Genomic DNA, 22038 nt, shown 5'->3' on the forward strand with positions numbered 1-22038 from the left:
TTTTAAGATACAGAGTAAAAAACAAGACCTAAAAAAAGTAAAAACAAGATATGACTTTGTGAGATAGCAGTTTTGGAGACAACTGGTAGTTTTGTACGATCTTTGGCTAGAGAAAATAAAGAATTACAACACTATATTAAATGAAGTACAACTGAGACTACCTTCAGCAAGCTCACTCGTTCTGGATATCTGTTCCAGCTCCCACCCAAGGTGCAGCGACTCATCCATACTTTGTTTCTGTGCCATTTCCAAAGTCATATTTTCTTCCATTAATTCTTCTATCTTCTTTCTATCCAGATCTCTTTCCTATTCAATTGCACAGAATAGGAAAAGAAAGCTAGTAAGTACTGTAGTTTTCATTCATTATTCATTATTTTTTACATATTTTAAACTGATTATATCTTTAGTTCCTTACAATTTTTGCACTGAAGGCAATACTTAGTTATTATAATCATCACTGATCATTATTTACCAGGTACCAGACAACCTTTTAAAATGATCTTAAAAACCTAGTTCTCTGAGGATTTTATACACATCTGGATTGTTTTCATTCCCCCTCTTCCAACTCCTAAATCTCCTGCTTACTACCCACCTGCCCAAGTTTGTGTCCTCTTTTCTTTTTTTAACCCATCAAGCCTAATTTGTGCTCCTATATATTCCTGGATATGTGGCCTTTTCAAATAATCTTTAGGGACAAAATGAAAACGTTCCTTCACACTCAGTATATTATTTTAGTCATCAAACAACATAATTATGGCCACTGCTAAATTTTACCTGACATCTATAAAACTTCTGCATTTTAAGACAGAAGTTATAAAATAGATTTACTGTTTTTGAAAGGTAAAACTTAGTAAGTAACATCCATCTTTAATTAAAACAGAAAATATTACTGTATATTTATTTTATGTAACGGTAGTGATATCTTAAGTTATATAATATATAATTTAATATAAAAATTTATATATATAAAATATATAATTATAGCTATCTTATCTATGTTAAAGCCTTATTAAGAACTCTAGCCATCCTTGTCATTATCGAGGATTTAGATGAATCATGGGATTCTTCCTCAGAAAGCAGGAAAACTGACCAATCCCATCAAACTTACCATTTCCATATCATGCAATTTAGCCTTTAGTTGTAAATTCTCTTTCTCTAACTCATGTAATTTGTCAGAACGAGCTCGAGTTCCTTCTAGTTGGTCTTCCAACATGGTTTTTGTTTCTAATAAAACTTGATTATCTTCTTTTAATTCCTATAAATATTTCAAATAGGTTTAAAAAATGAATTAGAAATGTGCTAATATATGTTTCATAAGGTTGTAGAATATAACAATCCATCATTGCAAATAAACACACTAACCCATTCTTATGACATTTCTGTGCAGGAGGAAAGCTACCAAGCACTAGCACTATATTGTTGATTTTTTTTTTTTTTGCTTCACCCACTTTCTACCTCCCTGCCCCAGAATTAAACATATTATGAATTCAACTTAATGTTTCCTCTATATTCAATTCCTTGTTTATAAAATGAATTTTGAAAATCTTAACACTCTAAGAAAAAAGTATGAATAACTATGCATACCTCAACTCTTGCCTTATAAAATTCAATGTCATGAAGTCTCTCCTTATATCTGCTGAGTTCACTTTCAAGCTTATCAACTCGGACTGCCTTCTCTCGAAGTGCATCCAATTCATCTCGGTACATTCGAGCAGATCGAGCATCCGAAAGCAAATTCATGTTCTAAATATAAATAAAATAATGCTTTCATATTAACTTTCCCCTTTAAACATTATTTGTTGTTCAGACAAGTTCATTAATTTAATAAAAGTCATAAGTCATATATATTTAAAAGGAAACTGTACATAAATAATAAGTGTCTTAAAAATGAGGACATATCCCTTGAGCCAATTTTAAAAGGGTTTTATATATGTTTATATACAAATTTTACATAATGTTCTCTATTAGCAATGTTTTTAAAAAAGGAATTGTAAATTAAGCGAACCTCTACTTAACACAACATTCACAATAAAATTAAAGCTTATAAAAGTTAACTTTAGGGATGGCTCAGAGCTGTTAAGAGCACTGCTCTTCCAGAGAACCTTGTTCGATTCCTACCACCAACATGGTGGTTAACAACCATGTATAAGTCCAGTCCCAGGGGATCTGTCACCTTCTGGCCTCTGCGGGCACTGCACTCATTTGATACATAGACATACATGTAGGCAAAATACCAAGAAACACAAGATTAATAAAAGTGTAACTTGAAAATACACGACTATAAACATATAGAAAATCTAAGTGATACAACTAAATTACTACTTTAGAAAAAGTTTTTACCCACATATGTGGCCTACTAAAATGTAGCTGAATTTTTCAAATGCTTCTAAGTAAAATATTTCTGTATCTTACTTGCATTTAACTATTACAATATAATCTTTTAAGAAATTCTGCAATCACAACAGAAGTCCTAAAAATATACAGAGCAATTTTGTGGACCTCTAAAATATTCAGAAATTTATAAGGTCAAAACTATTTTCATGATTTCTTTTCACTTTTAGTCTCTCATGATGTCACTGGCCTGTAAGAGTTTGAAAGTTTTTTTAACTAAAATTATTTTGTGAGTAATACAGAGGTTAAAGGACAGCCGACAGAAGCTGCTTCTCTCCTTGCAAGGGTCCTAGGGACTGAACTCAGCTCATCAGAATTGGTAGTCAGGGCCTTTCCCACTGAACCACCTCTGCAGCCCACATCGTAAGTCTTCTATATCAGGCATAAAGAGATTTGCAAAAATAAAAAATGAAATTTTCTTCCTTCTACTAGTCTTATTTGTTTTAGAGAGCCTCTCTTTTGGGAGCAAAAGAAGTGTGTGCACGCATACACAAACCTCTGTTATCAAAAAAAGTGGAATAAGAGTTAGAGCTCATTCATGTAGGATGGTCTCAGTTTATGATCTCACATATAATTTTTAACATTCAAAATAGCAGACAAGGTATATAAGAGAAAGACATAACTGTCCAGCCTTACTCCAATCCTTGGCATTTATGGCTTGGATATCCAATGAAAAACTAAGGAAAACAGTGATTAAAAGAAGTAAATTCTTTAAAAATACAAAAAATAAAAAAACCCTCTTGTTACTAGTTTTTAAGATTAACATATTTTAATTAAAAACATAATAGATTTTCCCATGAAAGCTTAGATATCCAATGAAAAACTAAGGAAAACAGTAATTAAAAGAAGCAAATTCTTTAAAAATACAAAAAATATTAAAAAACCCTCTTGTTACTAGTTTTTAAGATTAACATATATTAATTAAAAACATAATGGATTTTCCTATGAAACTTTAGTTGTTTTGTTTGTTTGTTTTTTAGTCAGTATTTTTCTGTGTAACAGCCCCTGACTATCCTGGAACTCATGGTAGACCAGGCTGGCCTTGAACTCACAGAGAGATCCACCTGTCTCTGCCTCCCAAGTGCTGGGATTAAAGGCATGCGCCACCACCACCTGGCACGTTATGACATTTTAATACAAACATATAATTTGATTATTTCACCAGCTTCTTATGCACACTATTCTATTTCCTCCTTCTTTTCTAACAATCTCTTAAAAAAAATCTTAATACCTATGGCTCAAGCGGGGGGGAACCCAAAAGACAAATACAAAAAACCATTTTGATACATACCACCTAACATAATCACATTGGGAAAGCAGAAAATTCTCAACAGAGGAATTTCAAATGGCTGAGAAACACTTGAAACGTTCAACATCCTTAGCCATCAGGTATATGCAAATCAAAACGACTTTGAGATTCCATCTTATACCTGTCAGAATGGCTAAGATCAATAACACAAATGACAGCTCATATAGGCAAGGACACGGCTAAGATCAATACTACAAGTGATAGCTCCTGCAGGCAAGGACGTGGAACAAGGGGAACACTCCTGGTGGGAATGTAAACTCGTACAGTCACTATGGAAATCAATGTGGTGGTTCCTCAGAAAACTGGGAATAGATCTACCTAAAGACCCAGCTATACCACTCTTGGGCTTATACCCAAAGAAAGCTCCACCATACATGAGGACATTTGCTTGACTATGGTTCATAGCAGCTTTATTCATAATAGCCAGAAGCTGGAAACAACAGAGATGTCCCTCAACCAAAGAATAAAAACAAAAAGTGGTACATTTACACAATGGAGTATTACTCAATTGTTAAAAACAACGACATCATGAAATTTGCAGGCAAATGAATGGAACTAGAAAAAAAAAATCATCCTGAGTGAGGTAACCAGACCCAGAAAGACAGACATGGTATACACTCACTCATAAGTGACACTGGATGTTAAGCTACAATCCACAGACCAAGAGAGGCTAAGAAACAAGGAGGGCCGGGCGGTGGTGGTGCACGCCTTTAATCCCAGCATTCGGGAGGCAGAGGCAGGTGGATCTCTGTGAGTTCGAGGCCAGCCTGGTCTAGAAGAGCTAGTTCCAGGACAGGAACCAAAAGCTTTGGAGAAACCCTGTCTCGAAAATCAAAAAAACAAAAACAAACAAACAAACAAAACAAAAAAAGAAATAAGGAGGACTTGGGGGGTGGACATATTGATCTCCCTGGGAAGGGGAAATGGATTTTACGGGTGGGCTGAGGGCAGGTGAGGATGGAAATAGGAGGGATCAGGCTCAAGGGTCAGTTGGGGGGATGGAGGAAGAGAGTAGTGGAAAAACTGGAACTGGGGACATTTGGGGAGGCATTTTAGAAAGTTAGTGCAATGGAAACTCCCTGGAACCTACAAGGGTGACTAGTGAAGACTCCTAGTAATAGGGGATATGGAGCCTGAACCAGCCATCTTCTTAACTAGGCAAGCTTCCAGTGGTGGGACTAGGAGGACATTAACCCAGCCACAAATGTTTGACCTACAATTTGTTCTGCCTACAAAATATGCTGGGGTAATGGGGCACAGAAATTGTGGGAGTGGTCAATCAATGAACTGCCTAGATGGTCAGGTACCAGAGGTTGGGTAGCCCAGCACCTCATTACTACACCTAGGATAGAATAAAACACAATCGGCCAAAAACAAACAAATAAAACAAGTCAAATGAAATGATTCCTAATGATATTCTCTTATATTCATAGACTGGAGCCTTGCCCAACTGTCATCAGAGAAGCATCACCCAGCAATGGACTGGAGTAGATACAGAGAGACCCAGAGCCAAACATTAAGTGGAGCTCAGGGAGGAATGACTTCAGGAGCCAGAAGGGTCAAGGACACCACAAGAAAATGTCCCACAGAACCAACTAAGCAGGTTCATGGGGTTACAGAGACTGAAGTGTAATGGGAGCTGCGGGCTGCATTCCGCCACCCAGCTCCCACCACCGGCTAGCTTTACCCGAAATAACAACACACAAATTGTATTCTTTTAAACACTGCTTGGCCCATTATATCTAGCCTCTTCTTGGCTAACTCTCGCACCTGGACTAGCCCATTTCTAATAATGTGTGTAGCACTGAGGTACGCTTACCGGGAAGATTCTAGCCTATGTCCATCCTGAGTCAGAGCTTCATCGCATGTCTGCCCGGGAGAGGGGAGCATGGCCTCTGCTCCAGAGAGCAGAGCTGTCGAGTCTGAGCTCACTTCCTCTTCCTCCCAGCATTCTGTTCTGTTTACTCCACCCACCTATGTTCTAACCAATAAAATGGGCCAAGGCAGTTTATTTTTTAACCAATGACCTTCCTCCATCACTGAAGCAACAAACACGGATCTGAGCTAGGTCCTCTGCATTTATGCTACTGTTGCATAGCCTGATATTCATATGGAACTCCTAACAGAGGGAATGCGGAGTGTTTCTGACTCTTTTGTCAGTTCTTGGAACCCTTTCTTCCTAATGGGTTGTCTCGTCAAGTATTGATATGAGGGTATGTACCTAGTTTTATTGTAATTTGTTATGCTATGTTCAGTTGATATTCCTGGGAGGACTGCTCTTTTCTGAAGGAGAATGGAGGGGAGTGGATCTGGGGGGAGAGAGGCAGTATGGGAGGAGTGAAAGGAGAAGAAACTGCATTTGGGATATAGTATATGGGAAAAGAATAAATAAAAATTTTAATGTATATGTAACCTAATATAGTCACTATGGGAGACTACATACAGACCCATAACAGCTCAATTCAGTACACTGAGGTATGTGGGTAAACCAGCGATAGATGACAAAGACATAAAAAAGAGGGACAGATTTAGAACTGCCCCAGTCTAAAAGGACTACTTTGAATCTTGGAGAAGTTTGAATAGTAGGAACAATAGACCTTGATTTCTAGCTCTGGCTCTGCGTTTTGGTAAAGGCAATAAAAAGTCACCAGACTTTATAGAAATATATGAGGTAACTGAGAGGTCATGGTTATAAATTACAATGAGATAAATCAATTTCCAACTATTTCATTCTCCAATATAATAAATCTAGGTACACACCTCTTGTTGCAGCCTCTTGAATTCCATTTCTATTTGTTCAAGTTCTTGTTTACAGTCCAGTAACTGTTCAGTCTTTTCTTCCCTTAAATGCAAAAAGATATTTATTAAAGAATAAGCATACTCTTCCAGAATCTGTGATCAACACAACATTAAGACACATAGTAACTGAGGGTTGTAGATGATTCAGCAGTTAAGAGTACTTGCTGAACTTGCAGAGGACCAGGGTTCAGTAACCAGCACCAACATAATGACTCAGAAGTGTCTGTAATTCTAATTCCAAGCATTCCAATGCTTTCTTCTTGCTCCTATAGGTACCAGACATACATTTAGTACACATACATGTTTGCAGAGAAGCACTCATACACATAAAATGAAAGTAAGAAAAGCACTGCTGGACAAGACGGTACCCACCTTTAATCCCAGCACTAAGTAGGCAGAGACCAGCAGATCTCCATGAACTTGAGGCCAGTCTGATCTATGCAGTAAATGCCAGAGCTATACAGTAATTCACTGTTGCAGAACAAAAACCTAACTGAACAGAGTGTTATCCCTAACCAGAACACTTAGGGGAAATAAAAGCAAGAAAAAGATACTATGAATATATGACTAGATGTTATCAAACTTTCACCAATGATGTTAAAAGGACAATAACTAATTCCTTACTGGTTAGTATATACTTTCTATCTCTTCATCTGTCCTCCTACCTTAACTTTCTCTCCAACTCTGCAAATTCAACAACAATTAAGCATGAATGATTTTTATATATACTGTGTATGGGGAATTCCTCATAAAGGAAAACCAAACTAATTTCTACATTTACAATGGCCTAAAGGAAGCCATACACTTACTATTTGCCATATATATACCCCAAATCTCTACATATTACTTAACACATTGTTAGATACATACATATATATACATAGGTGTTCACATATACTGACACAAGGTCTCACTACGCAATGCTAGCTACCCAGGAACACACTATGTAGACCAGGCTGACCTCAAAAAAATCCATATCTCTGCCTCTTGTTCTGAAATTAAGTGCTGAAATTAAAAGGCATGCACTACCATGCTCAGCAATATATCTCAATTTTTATTAATTTTTGAACTGTTTTATTTTTTAATTTTTTCATAATTTTTCTATCAGGGCTAATCTTCTCAAAGGAAGACTGTACTTAACTATTTTCTGCTTTCTGTTGTCTAATAATAAAGGGCACTGAATAAACAGCTTACTTTTACATATCTTCATGTTTTTCTGTGTTCAAAACCCACAAATTTTTCTGATAAAAGAAATATAATTTACTAAGTAGGTTTTAGTTTTCAATATAATGAGTAGTGTTTAATTTACAAGAGTACTCTAGGGGCTGGAGAGACGGCTCAGTGGTTAAGAGCACTGACTGCTCTTCCAGAGGTCCTGAGTTCAATTCCCAGCAACTACATGGTGGCTCACAGCCATCTATAATGAGACTTGGTGCCCCCTTCTGGCTTTCAGGCACACATGGGAGGAATGCTGTATACACACACACACACACACACACACACACACACACACACACACACACATATATACATATATATTTTTAAAGAGTACTCTAAAAAGTCTGTATTATATGTCTGGACATATTTCTAAAAGAAAACTATAGTCTTGGTTCTCGATATCTACTGTCAAACTGCTCTGCTAAAGAACGTTAACATCATGCTATTTAAATTTCTTATTTGTAAATTATTAGCCCCTCTTCAGCCCCCCCCCCGATTTATTCATTTGCTGAAGGAAGGAGGCTGAGTGTCGTGGTGTATGGGTGGAGGTTAGAGAACAACTTGACTGAGAAAGGTTCTCTCCTTCTTTCCACCATGTGGGTTCTAGCAATCAAACTCAGGCTGTCAGCCTTAACAGCAAGCACTATCTTGACTGCACTCTTATTTCTAACTCTCATTTTGTTTTGTCAGATTCTGAATTATATCTTAGCAAAAGTATTTTCTTTTTTAATAAAATAATTAAATCATTATATTAAAGAAACTCCCAAAACATATAACCAATGGTGGTTGAAAGGACTACTGAAGGAAGTCTTCAATAATGTTAATTATTGTATAAAAATCTTAATTTATAAAGAATTAGTTATTCCATTTAATCATAAATCATACTTTTACTCTGTAAATCAAAATCAATTATACTATTTGGTATTACCCATAACATTCTAATTATTTTATAGTTTCCTTTAGGTATAAACAGTCTGGACTTTTTTTTTAAACCAAGATTTCTGCTGCTAATCCACTACAGGAAATATTTGTCTCTTTTGAAACAAAAGAAAGATTTGGTAAATGTCCTCTTAAGAAATATATAAAAGAAGACGTTTTCAAAGAGATGGGGTTTGATAAACTGCAGCTACTGAAATACTTGCTGCATGCATCTGCTATCTTCGCTCACTCAAAAGCCTCCACTTATATTTTCAAATCATTACACACAAAAACAATTTTTGTCAATCTTCTCAAGGTTGTTTGAATTTTTAATATATTCCAAGGCCAAGTAAATTCTATTTGAAAATTAAACTCTAATATAATGCAACATGGTAAATGAATTCACAGCCAGCACTGCAGCTCTAATTGCATGCTTCATCTAAAGACTGGAGAAGATTGGGCTAAATTATATGGAAAGAACTAGTGCTCACTGTTTAGGCTATCCATTAGCTGCCAGTCAAACTAATAACAGCAATCTCTTCTCTAATTTTCCTGGTGCAGCTGTTTATAGAATATCCTGGGTGTGTTCACTTCAATAGACACATAATAATGCAGATATCCACAAATGAAAGATTATTTTTTGTTTTCAAATTTTCCTACAGACTATTTAATGCTTTTTCTACCTTACATATCCAATTCACTTTTCTAAGTTACTTTAAATAATTAATAAACAAAAGTAATTACTATTCTGTGTATTTAAATTTAAAACCTACATTCTGAAGCTCAAATTCCAGGAAAACAAATTTTAAAAAAGAAAAAACCTATAAATCAAAATTCCTTTGTTCTCCTTAAAGTACAAAACACAAAATCTTCAGCAAAGATTGGTCTTGCTTTCACTTGTGGTTCCTCCAAAAGTGAATATGTAAAATTTATACTGTATTTTCTGTAGTGAGCTTTGATAACTTAGTAAGTACAATTTTATCAGTACTAATGAAATCTGAATATTTTATTAAGTAGATGACTGGCACATCAATGACAACATTGTACATATAAAATTATTTTTGTAATAATCTATGTCAACAATTCAGTCTCTGAAAACATTATTGTCATTCCTACTATTATTCAGGCAGGGTTTCACATAGTCCAGTCTAAGCTCAGATTTACTTTGTATCTGAGAATGACCATGAATTGCTGAGTTCTCTTGCTTATCCTTGAGGATTGTAGGCAAATTTTTCTCAGTTTGACAAAACACTAATAAATAATTTGATTTAGGTTAAGACAGGACAATGGTTTATTGTCAAACTTAAAATACCGCTAAAGTCATCTTTGTTACCACATGGTTTCAGAGAACACTGAAACTCAGGGACTTACAGTTCCTGTCTCAGTCTTCGGATCTTGGCCTTAGCATCAGCCAGTTCCACTGAGAGGTGCTGTCGACTCTCTGTCCGCTTCATGCCCGGAGAACCGCAGGGTGACTGCGCAGATGAAGAGGCATGGGGTAGAAAATGAAGACCATCTCGCTCTTCAGAGAGCTCTACGATAGTCTGAGAATTACAGGGTAAACACAGAATCGGTTTTAGTGTTGTTCTAAACATCAGTAACCTAGACATGGCAACACTAGTCACTGATTGATTTTGATCAACTCATTAATCAAAAGCATCTAGACTTTGCCAGGTGAGGTGGTGCAAACCCTAAATCCCAGCACTTCGGAGGCACAGATGAAGGTGGTGGGTGGTTCACTGTGAGTTTAAGGCCAGTGTGGTCTACTAGTGACTTTTGGTTCAGCCATGGCTACATGGCGAGACTCTGTCTCTGAAAAAAGGAAATAACAACAACAAAAACACCTTTTTTTTTCTTTTTAATATTAGCTGTCATTTCAAGTTTTAATTCAACAGTTTATGCATGAGGTATTTAGCAGGTAACACTGAAACACATCAATGCTTTTTTTTCATCGCCCTAGGTTTTCTTTTTAAATAAAAGAAATCACATGACAAAATAATAAGATAACAACTATTGGAAAGGTATAAAAGACATGTCGACACAAGAAAGAAAATCAAAAAGTGATCTGTCTACAACTGTGATATCCAATTATGATAGCTAATAGCAAAAATGGTTATTTGCTGCAGGGGGGAGGGGCTTGGTCCTGCCTCACCTTGGTATGCCAGACTTTGTTGACCCCCCCAAGGAGGCCTTACTCCTCTCTGAGGAGTGGATGGGGGCTGGTTGAAGGGGAGGGAAGGGAACTGGGGTTAGTATGTAAAATGGAAAAAAAAAACCCTGCTATCATCACTTCTCAATCAATGACCTCTTCTCCAACTAATCACCTAGGGTTAGCTGCTTCATTATTATATAATTTTCACTCAAAACATGCATAAACTTCTATTTTTCCTTTTTGTTCTTCAAAGATATGCACACAGCTTCTATGTTTAAAAAAAAGAGAGAGAGAAGCACCAAATTCCTTCCTTGTTACTCCTGAAGGTGACTTTATATGTCCCTGGCAGACACCTGTCCTCCCATCCAGAAGCACATCTTGGAAATTCCTGTCTTTATGGACAATGCAACATTATTCTCCACAGTGGACGAAGGCTCCATTTCCAGAGTCAACTTTTTGTTCATTTTTCTTGTTGTCTTAATTATCTTTAATTTTTCTAACACTCCCTGATTTTAATAATAGTACTTAGGAGATAATAGTTAATGAACATTTGATTCCTATACAAACCAATTAGTACCTAATTATATACTAGCCTTCATTTCTACTTAAAAATAATGTAGTTTTTTTCCTCAATAAACCAGAAATAATCTGTTATTCCTCCTCTGTATCTTTCATCCTCTCATCTAGCATAGTATGAAGCACAAAAAAGGTGTTAAAAATATTTCACTATGTAACATACGAGTAATTTAGAACCAAGAAAAATACAGCAGTCCATGGTGGTATATTCCAATAACCAATGGGTCAGGGCAGCCTGGAGCTGTACTTTATATAAGGACAAAGCAGGAAATTTAAATAAAGTATATCACAACAAGGCTTGTGACAGATGAAACGTAAAAATAACTGGTAAATGTATGGTTAGGCTGGCTATTACTAAAGGGTATTTAAAGAAATCCCCATGGCTGGGGAGAATGACACATGTTAATCTTGGCACTTAGGAAGCAGAGCAGGTGGCTCTCTGTGAGTTCCAGGGCAGCCTGGTTTTTGCATAGTGAGTTCCAGGACAGCCAGAGCAACAAAGTAAAACCCTATCTGGGGGAAAAAAAAGAAAAAAATTCCCAAGGTCAAAATATATACTAATACAGAAGCAGGATATAATTTTCTATGTTTAAAGCAAAGTTTTCTTTAAAAACTGGTTTACTTTATTACTTAGACAAAGTATTTTTCCCCCTGAGACAATGTTTCTCTTTATAACAGTGTTGGCTGTCCTCGAACTTGCTTTGTAGACCAGGCCACCCTTGAACTCACTGAGATCTACCCGCCTCTGCCTCCCAAGTGGCATTCGCTACCACTGCATGATGAGAAAGCAAATCTTTCAAAGTATCTTAATCCTCTGATTTAAATGAGTATTTTATGACTCTTGTTAAATATATATTGATTATATTCGCTACCATTATGTCTATAATTATGGATACATATGTATTTGAGGGCTTATATGCTCTATACTAAGCTTTGCCTAAATGCTATGGCCATTTTGTAGAGGAAGTTCAAGTATTACATATGCAAAGACAAACAGTAAGTGCTCCTTTTATACAATATTATTTGCATCTAGATCTTCAATAGTCAGAAAGCTCTTGGTATTTGCCAGCTGTATTCATTATCTTCAGATAAAAGGACTACAATATTTGGCTACTCCTGCTATTTGAAACCTGGTCTATATGTGTTTGTTTTAATTAAACAAACGTTTTCCCATTGTATATGTGAGATGTACTTGTTCATCGAGTACTAAGTTATTTATGGCTGACTACTGCTGTTTTCTAAACTTGTAAGAGGTCTAAACCTATTAACAATTCTAAATTTCTCTTTGATAGTTAAAGCTAAGTCTATAAGAAGCTTCTGTACATTACTGACTTTTTCTACTAAGTTCCTCCACCATACATTTTTCTAAAATACAAATTTTAGAATAATTTACCAAGTTGGTATCAACTAAAATTCTTAATAAACTTTTTGCATAGGAACAATTAAATGCACCTAAGTATTAGACAATGATCACCAGGAAACCTGGTAATAATAACGTCTGTAATAAAACTAAAGAGACTGGTTTGTAAACTTTGGTTATAACTGCTGATTGTTGATATGCTACAGGAGTTTAATTTTCAAATCAACCTGAGTAGTAATCTGAGATACTAGAACCATCACATAAAGATGAGATGATTAAATTTAAAATGGATTCCCTCTAGATCAATTTGACTAGCAAGGTCTCTGGAACCTTGGCTTGGCTGCTCACACCTAAAATCACAGTACTTGGTAATTGGAAGCAAGAAGAGGAATTCATGGTCAGCCTCAGACACATGTTAACTTTGAGATCTGTCTGGGGTACGCGAGACCTTGTAAAAATAATTTTAAAGAATAAAATAAAACAAAAGGGTTGTTTGACCACTGATTCCCTAACTGCTTGTCCCCTCCCCAACTAACTTGGGATCAAATGGGCAACAAAATCAAGAAATTTAGCAAATTCTTATGCTTCAAGGCAATGCATTTTCCACTTATATCAACTATATATTCAGTTTCACAGTTCTGCACTATTGCCAAAGTAATGGGGTAACTTGAAAAACAGGAACAAAATCAGAATAATAATGATTTAAAAAAAAGAGAGAAAAAACCTAATAATAATGCGCTTATTAGAAATCCAAGGTTCGGGGACTGGAGAGATGGCTCAGAAATTAAGAGCACTGGCTGCTCTTCCCGAGGTCCTGAGTTCAATTCCCAGCAACCACATGGTGGCTCACATCCATCTGTAAGGAGATCTAGTGCACTCTTCTGTCCTGCAGGCATACATTTAAGCAGAATACTATATACATGATAACTAAGTAAATCTTTAAAAAAAAAAAAGAAATCCAAGGCTCTTTTATTTCTTCTCTAATTCTTGTGTTTTACACACACACATGCAAAACAAAACAAAACAAAAAAAACAAAACAAAAAAAGAAAGACATTATAGTTCATGCACCACCTAGTTTTCACATCTGCAAATTAAACCAATTGTGGATAGAAGATAATAAGGAGGAATCTCTGTGTTTGCACTGTACATGTACAGGTTTTTTCTTGCCACCACCCTAAATAATGCAGCATATCAACTATTTTTCTATTATTTACATACTATGCATTATTATAGGTAATTAAAAGATGATTTACAATATACAAGATATCTGTAGTTTTTTTTACTTTTTTTAAAAAAAATATTTATTTATTTATTATGTATACAATATTCTTTCTGCGTTGTGCCTGAAGGCCAGAAGAGGGCACCAGACCTCATTACAGATGGTTGTGAGCCACCATGTGGTTGCTGGAAATTGAACTCAGGACCTTTGGAAGAGCAGGCAATGCTCTTAACCTCTGAGCCATCTCTCCAGCCCCGATATCTGTAGTTTTATATGTAAACACTGTACCTTTTTTAAGAAAAGAAACTAAGCATTTTTGGCTTTAGTATCCGTTTTGTGTCAGGGTTTCTCTGTGTAGCTACATCTGTTCTGGAACTCACTCTTTAGATCAGGCTAGCCTTGAACTCAGAGGTCCACCTTCCTGGGCCTCTCAAGTACTTAAGAAGGTCCTAGAACCAATACGCTGCACTGACACCAAAGAATGACTAAAGTTTATTATCTGCCACTAAAAAACAATATCCATTCTAGAAAACATTTTTTCTTTTAAGAAAGCAAACTTCCATAATACAATGAAAGAACCAACCTCTGAATGTTCATCTCTCTCATCTATCAGTCTTTTTAGATGTGATGCCATATTCTTCAAGAGTGGTTCTATATCTTCCTGAGACATATCTGTCACCTCCATCCATTGCAGGTCAAACACATTTTCCTGATTATGAGTTACCTTTAAAGAGGCAATCAAACAATCAAAGAATGGCTAATAATTAAATATTGATTTCAGTTTAGTACGAAATCAGCTCAATTATAAAAGCAGAAAGAAGTAGATTTGAAATAAATGACAAAACTAAACATTTTAACTGAAAAAATAAACTCTCATCTGGACTCTGAAATTAACTAAGAGAAAAAGATGACACGAAATAGTCATCTGAGAATATTTTAAGTATAACCAATTTACACAATTTTAGAATTCTCTCCCAACACGCAAAATTTAATATATAACCTAACTCTACAAAAGACATTGTAAGATTTATAGCTCATGAGTAAATAGTTATGGAAGTGGAAGCTTTTAAAGTAAATTTTAATTAAAAATTACATTAACATCTACAATTTGACATGGTACATTATGCCTCAAATTTGTTTTATATGAATATTTTTAAATAATCAATGTATTTGTGCAATTCGAATAACAGCTCAATAAAAATGATCATTCATTTAAGAAAAAGACACACAGACTAAGTTTATTATCTTTATGCCTATCATTCATTGTGTGCTACCTAATAAAAACAAAATTCATTCAATATCCTCATGTCCTCTTAGAGAAGAAAAAGTAAATGTGTGGAAAGCACTGTGCCATACATAACACATGTCACTGCGGATTATCTATCTCGAAAGAAAGTCAATTTACATAAAAGTAAGGTTGATTTATATTTGATCTTTAATTGTTCTTGTTTATCTTGTAACTAAGTATTTGGGGAGATATTATTAGAAAGCACACTGCAAACTTCATAAAAACACATTAAGTATATATAAGTAGTTACCTCTTGAATATGTGCGGCAACTGCTGCTTTTGTATCAAAATCTAAACCTTGAATTCTTTCAATAAATTCTTCCTTTTTCTGACACTGAAAAAAATGAAGGGGGTACCATTCAGACTCTATATTGTCCTTAAAATGCTACCTATAAGCATCAAGCTTTACAACATTTCAACAGTACATTGAGGGTTTTGTTCTACATTTAAACAACCTCTGATATACTTACCTAATGAAGATACAATGATTTTGAAATATTTAAGAGCCAGACTCTGAACTCTACAGTTTTACACTGGAAAGTTCTGAAGTAGGAACATATTACACAGCACATCTGAGGTCAGGATATTATTATGCTAACTTAACAAACAGAGAAGTAAAGAATCAAGAACTTGTTTCAGAGAGAACAAGTGACTGCCAAAAACCACAGTGAGTCAGTGGCAGAATTCGGAATACTGCCAAAACTCTCAGTCAGTCCCTGACTGTCACCAAACAACACCGCCTTTCTTCTTGGGGGAAAAATTCGGCAATTTTTACTTCAAGCTTACAATTTATTCTCATATTCAGCCTATCAATCTTAATAAAAGAAACTAACTCTGATGGCCCAGGTCAACATTTATAAAGTAATACAATAAATACCTGGTTTGTTTCTACTGCAACAAAGAAACCAGGGACAAAATTTAATAATTATAAAAACATTTGTAACCAAATAGGAACAAGGCAGCAATTCCTTGTTATCAACTCTTTAAAGTTTTATTTCTGCTAAAAACATAAAATATAAACATAATCTTTTCCCAATAAGGATTAAATAACAATAAACATCTTCATCTCTGTTTCTGTCTACATCCCGTATATTGAAATTCAACTGCGGATACAACTGTATTCCTGCAGCTACCAAATGAGAGGGGCATACAAATAGACAGCACCGCCTTGTGCCAAGCTAAGATGCATCCCCTGGGCCAATTACAGAGCCAGAGGAGACAATAAACCCTGAAGAAGAAAAACTGGCTCTGTGATCAGTAAGAAACTTACAAAGCTCTGATTCATGTTACTTAAGTTGCTAATGCTCTATTTCTGTCATTACACAATCTGAACATACTCTACACTTTCATCCAGAGTTCTATATCCCAGTAAAAACTAAAGTATTGTTACAATATAAAAATGTTTTAAAGTAAACTACCAGAAAGCACAATTCCTAGGTCTGATTAGGAACTGAGGAGTTTTGGAGGAAATGGAATAGAGATCAATAGGCTTAAAAACACTGACTTTTTTGGTCTAGGAAATATTAACAGGTCTGTAAGAACAACTGAGAATTAACTGTGTATTCACAGTGTATGTAAACTAACTTTTCAGAAACAATCCCAACCTTTTAATTCAACATTTCTGTAATTACTGACTTATAAATAGTTTTTTTTGGCAATCAGAACATAAAATGGCAGGGTTATTATGAAATGTAATAAATAAAATTTATTCAAAGTACCCCAATTCCACTGTTTTATGATTTTGTTACAGTTTAAAAAGAAACCAACATTTCCTTTTATAAGCCCTGCAAGCCTCTGTTTCTTCACTAGCACTACCTTGAGAAGCTCACCATTTATACAATGTAACATTCATCAAGAAAGGTTTTTTTTTAAAAGAAATGTAGTATATATAGTAGCTGTAAATGAGTAAAAATAGTGTTTCCAACTAAAGACCTGATGACCAAATTAGAAGAGCAGAAACATCAGACATTATATTTATCTTACTATTTAATCAGCTGTTAGGTAAACAATCATGTACAACACAATACAGAAATGTAATGAATTAATTTACATATGAACACAGCCCATAGTGATTACTAGGGCTAGAAAGGGTGTTAAGAAGAAGATGGTGGGAATAGATTAGACCAGAGAATTGATACAAATATAGAGATAAATGGATAGGATAATTTATGTCATATATAGTACAGTAGGATTATTATTGTGAACAACAATTAACTGAGTACTTCAAAATCTTCAGTATAGACAATTGTGTATGCCCTTAAAACAAAGAAATAATGTCTTGAGGTAGTAGGTACACCAATAATCCTGATCTGATCACTACCTACCATATGTGTGTGTGTGTCTGTGTACAGTCACACTTATCCACATACATATTTAATTGCTACATGTAAATTAAATATTATATCTCCAAAGTCATCACTAAGAGTCAACACAAACTAGAATATAAAATATATGTAAATAAATTACATACATGTATGTTAAATATCACCAGTGAACTTGTTTATTTACAAAAATCTCATTTCATACGCTGGGGATGTAGCTAAATTGGGAAAGTGCTTGCCTAGCACACATGAATACAAGGTTCAATTTCAAGCACTGTAAACACTGGGTATAGTGTACATGCCTGCAATCCCAGCATTGGAAGATGGAAGTAGAAGAATCAGGAATTTAAGGAAAAACAGAGCTACACAAGTGTAGGGCCAGTCTGAGATACATGAAACCCTGTCTCAGAAAAAAAAAAAAAAGGAAAATCAAGCCCTAAAACAAGACCCCAAATATTTCATTCTATGAAGAGCTAGTATAACTGTAGATTGAAATAATTTATTAATAAACTAAAAAGTTAGATTACTGAATCTACTTTTAAAAAGCAACTACTAGTTTTAAACATTTTACATTGGATTGGATTTTTGTATATTGTATACAAATTTTGTGTATTGATACAGAATTGAGATTAATTTTGTAGAACATGCTATATATACATTTCTACTTTTGTTCAAGGTATTGTACCATTATAACTTATTTAACAATGTAATGCAGGTTAGTCACCTAGATAATTGAAGTCACATCAGATATGTTTTCAAGGTCAAATAAAGATATATTTTAGAAAGACAGGTCATCTTCAAACATTTCAGAGATCTACAGAATATGGTATTTAAGATGTTTTAATAACATATGTACTTTTTTGTTTAATGATAACGAGACATGTATGCTCCTGGAAGCACAAGTCTACTTGAGAGAAATAATGGGCATCAAAGAAATTCCACATGGAATTTCCTTTTTTTGTGGCAAAAGTAAGCCACTGGGCAAGAAAATGTCCTTGCCTCGACTGCTGACAGTATGTTGTCCTAATTGGACAAACAAGATACAAAAGAAAGTGACTGCCAGGCATTGTAAAGACAAGGCAGAACAGACCTTTAGAATATTCTGCTTCACAAGAAAAGTCTGTCAAATATGGTAGGCCTGTAGGCCAAAGACGGACACCCCAAAATGCAGAGGGACTTTGAGTGACTGTCCAGGCAGCTGTTTCTGTCATTTCACATTTTTTTGGAAGTTGCTTGCTCATACTTCTTACTTACTCAGTTAATATTATTTCCTTCTTGGGTCTCTGAAGGAGTTGAAGTTATAGTTTTCTTTGTTTACCCAATACAAAAAGCAAGTTATGATAGAAAGTAAATTCGGTATAAGACTTTGGACTCACCAAGATAAGATAGACATGGAGTATTTTCTCTGAATTTGTCAAATGCAAATGAACTAGACATTGTTGATGTATTTACTGCGTGTATATATTGTGTATAGTTATTGTATTTATTGTATATAGTTTTTCTTACATTAGTTAAAGTCTTCTTTTTTATTTTAGAAAAGGGGAAATATAGTGGTATATAATTTGTATTTTAATAGATAAAGCTTGCCATAAGAACAGAACACAGAACAGCCACACTAGTCAGCCATACAAGCCAGGCAGTGGTGGCACACACCTTTAATATCAGCAGCCTCGCTAGTTAGCCATAGAGGCTGGGGCAGTGGTGGTGCACACCTTTAGTTCCAGCACTTAAGAGGAATAAAAGGCGAAAAGAGACAGGTACTAACTCTCTTTCAGTCTGAAGATTTCCTAGAGGTAAGACCTCTCTGGTAGCTTGCCTGCTTTGCTTTTCTGATCTTCAGGTTGAACCCTACTATCTATCTCTGGGTTTTTGTTAATCATGCAACAATTATTCTCTTAAAAAGTACTGGGCTTCAGATATAGCTCAGTGGGTAAAATGTCTGCCAGACAAGTGTGATAGCCTGCGATAGGAACCCCTGGATTTTGTGTGCAACTTTAATCCTAGGGCTCTTACAAAGATTGGGCAGAGACAGAAGAACTCCCAGAAATTTAAAAAAAAAATGAGGCACAGGTAAACAATCTCAACAAGGTTGTCCTCTTACTTACACAAGTGTGTCATGGTATGTTCATGTATACACACACACACACACACTTTTTACGCTAATTAATGAAAAATTTAGCATAGTAGATTTGGAAGTCATGCCAGCGTTCTTTAGCCTATTAGCAAATTGATCTAAATCTAAAGTGACAATCTCAATTTGTTGCAGATATATAGACTCCCACTGTAATTATTAAAGTAGCATACTATTCTTGCAAATGTTCAATAATATAAGAAAACCTTAATAAAATATAACACCTGGCAAAGTACATATTCAATAAATCTTGGCAGTTAATATTGATACAAACATTTATAAAGGAGCAATAAAACAGAGTATTATTTGTAAGGAAAGTGCTTGCTGGGTATGAAACTGTAATTCCAATGATAGGAGGCAGAGACGGGAGGATCCCTGGGATTTGGTGGCCAGCAAGTAGCACTGAATCAGGGAGTTCTAGGTTCAGTGAGACACCCTATCTCAAGAAATAAAGTGACTTAGCCGGGTGGTGGTGAGGCACGCCTTTAATCCCAGTACTTGGGAGGCAGAGGCAGGTAGATGTCTATGAGTTTGAGGCCAGCCTGGCCTACAAGAGCTAGCTCCAGGACAGGCTCCAAAGCTACAGAGAAACCCTATCTTGGAAAAAAAAATAAAAAAATAAACCAATAAAAGAAGAAATAAGGTGACTGACACGATACTGACCTCTGACCTCCACATGTCTACATGCATACCTGTACAGTCATATACATAAACAAATACCATACACAAAACATTTCCCACAAATTCTGTATTTTAAGATTTATTTATTTTTATGTGGAGGGGCATGTGCCTGCGTACCATGTATGTGCCTGGTACCCACAAAGGCCAAAAGAAGGTGCTGGAGTCCATGATACTAGAGTTGCAGACAGCTATGTGCTACCACATGTGTGCTGGGAAACAAACCTGTGTCCTCTGAAAGAGAAGTCAGTGCTCTCAAACTATTGCTTCAATCCCCAATCCTCTCCTCACTATTAGTCCCTCTTCTATTCTCTTCTGAAGCATAAGCTTGTACAACCAAACTAAGAGATGTATGGGAGATGCCTCTGAAGAAGCATAAAGATCTGAGTCATTAGAAGCATCTAAATAGGAAAAACTTAACTAAAAGCTTTTAATACATGACATGATGCTATAGCTAACTTCTGAAATAAAGGAAATGCTCTCATACATAATTTCATTTTAAGATGATACACTCAAAATTATCAAGTCTTTCAGAAAACTAGACAGAAGCTCAAAGACAGTTTATAAGAATGAAAATATGAAGAAAAACATTAACTTACCTGAACTGCACAACCCAGTAAGAGTAAAAGCAACTTTTTAACTTCTTCTGTGCCTTGTTCTGAAATAAAAACACAAGTGAATATAGCATTTAGCTTTGTTTCAACTCTTTCAGAAACTGGAACAATCAACTCTAAGAGTCAATCACCACAACTTGACCAAAAGATGAATTTTGTAAATAAATGGTGTAATTTAAACATGTGGTTTCTGTGTGCATAATATGATGTCAGCAGGAGACATGGCAAGGATACTCCTTCTAATTGGAGCCTGTCCTGGAACTAGCTCTTGTAGACCAGGCTGACCTAGAACTCATAAAGATCCGCCTGCCTCTGCCTCCCGAGTGCTGGGACTAACGGTGTGCGCCACCACCACCTGGCTAGGATACCCCTTCTTAAGAGTTACAGTGTAGATAAAGAAGCTTTAAGCTAAGTATGCTAACTGCACCTACACCTTTTCTCTAAATTGTATTTACCATCCCTCTAGATTATGCTGATATAAGAACATATCAGAGTTGCTTGGGTCTGCCCCTCTTTAGTAGTTTTTAGTAAAATATAAACATTATGGTTCATCTACTGATACAATTTAAATATATTTCTCACTGCACAGGTTCCTAAGGATCGAAACCTTAAATGTACATCACAGTGAGTCTAATAAAATAAACTGGGTATGGTAGTTCATACCTATAATCCCAACACCCCAGAGACTGAAGTAGAACTACATGAGCTACCCTGGGCTACACAGTGAATTCCAAGCTAGTTTGAGTCTACAGTGTGAGATCCTGTTTCACAATAATAAATTTAAGAAAAGAAAGATCTGTATGTTAAAAACTGGATAAAAGTTATCCAGAACTTTTAACAGAACTGCAGAACAATCTTTGTTAACATGCATTCAATTAAGATTGTCTTAAAACATTTGGCTGAACACAACCACAAACAAAATTCAGAAAGATTTTCACTATCAGGTTAACTTACCTGTGATGAATAAGAGACTTCATCTTATTTTCCATGAAGCTATTTTTTTCTAGACTTACTAGGTCATTTCAACAATCAGTACACACTCTTCGGTTGTAACTTTGGCTAC

At 35.4% G+C, this 22038-nt stretch overlaps 1 protein-coding gene across 8 annotated transcripts in view; it reads right to left on the bottom strand.

Annotated features, from left to right (window-relative positions):
• Positions 1-22038, bottom strand: part of Ccdc88a (coiled-coil domain containing 88A) — a 159764-nt gene that overhangs the window by 71534 nt on the left and 66192 nt on the right. For all 8 annotated transcript variants that reach the window (XR_012907212.1, XM_075942535.1, XM_075942534.1 and 5 more), the window contains 8 exons: positions 20961-21019; positions 15482-15565; positions 14527-14667; positions 10007-10179; positions 6461-6542; positions 1585-1743; positions 1109-1255; positions 162-306 (listed from right to left, as the gene is read on the bottom strand). Coding sequence is in view for 7 of the 8 variants with exons in the window: in XM_075942535.1 (XP_075798650.1) it covers positions 162-306; positions 1109-1255; positions 1585-1743; positions 6461-6542; positions 10007-10179; positions 14527-14667; positions 15482-15565; positions 20961-21019 (990 nt within the window). In the remaining variant the exon portion in view is untranslated. The remainder of the gene's footprint in view (positions 1-161; positions 307-1108; positions 1256-1584; positions 1744-6460; positions 6543-10006; positions 10180-14526; positions 14668-15481; positions 15566-20960; positions 21020-22038) is intronic.

This window comes from Microtus pennsylvanicus, chromosome 12 (genome assembly GCF_037038515.1).
Source record: "Microtus pennsylvanicus isolate mMicPen1 chromosome 12, mMicPen1.hap1, whole genome shotgun sequence".
NCBI classification, from domain to species: Eukaryota; Metazoa; Chordata; class Mammalia; order Rodentia; family Cricetidae; genus Microtus; species Microtus pennsylvanicus.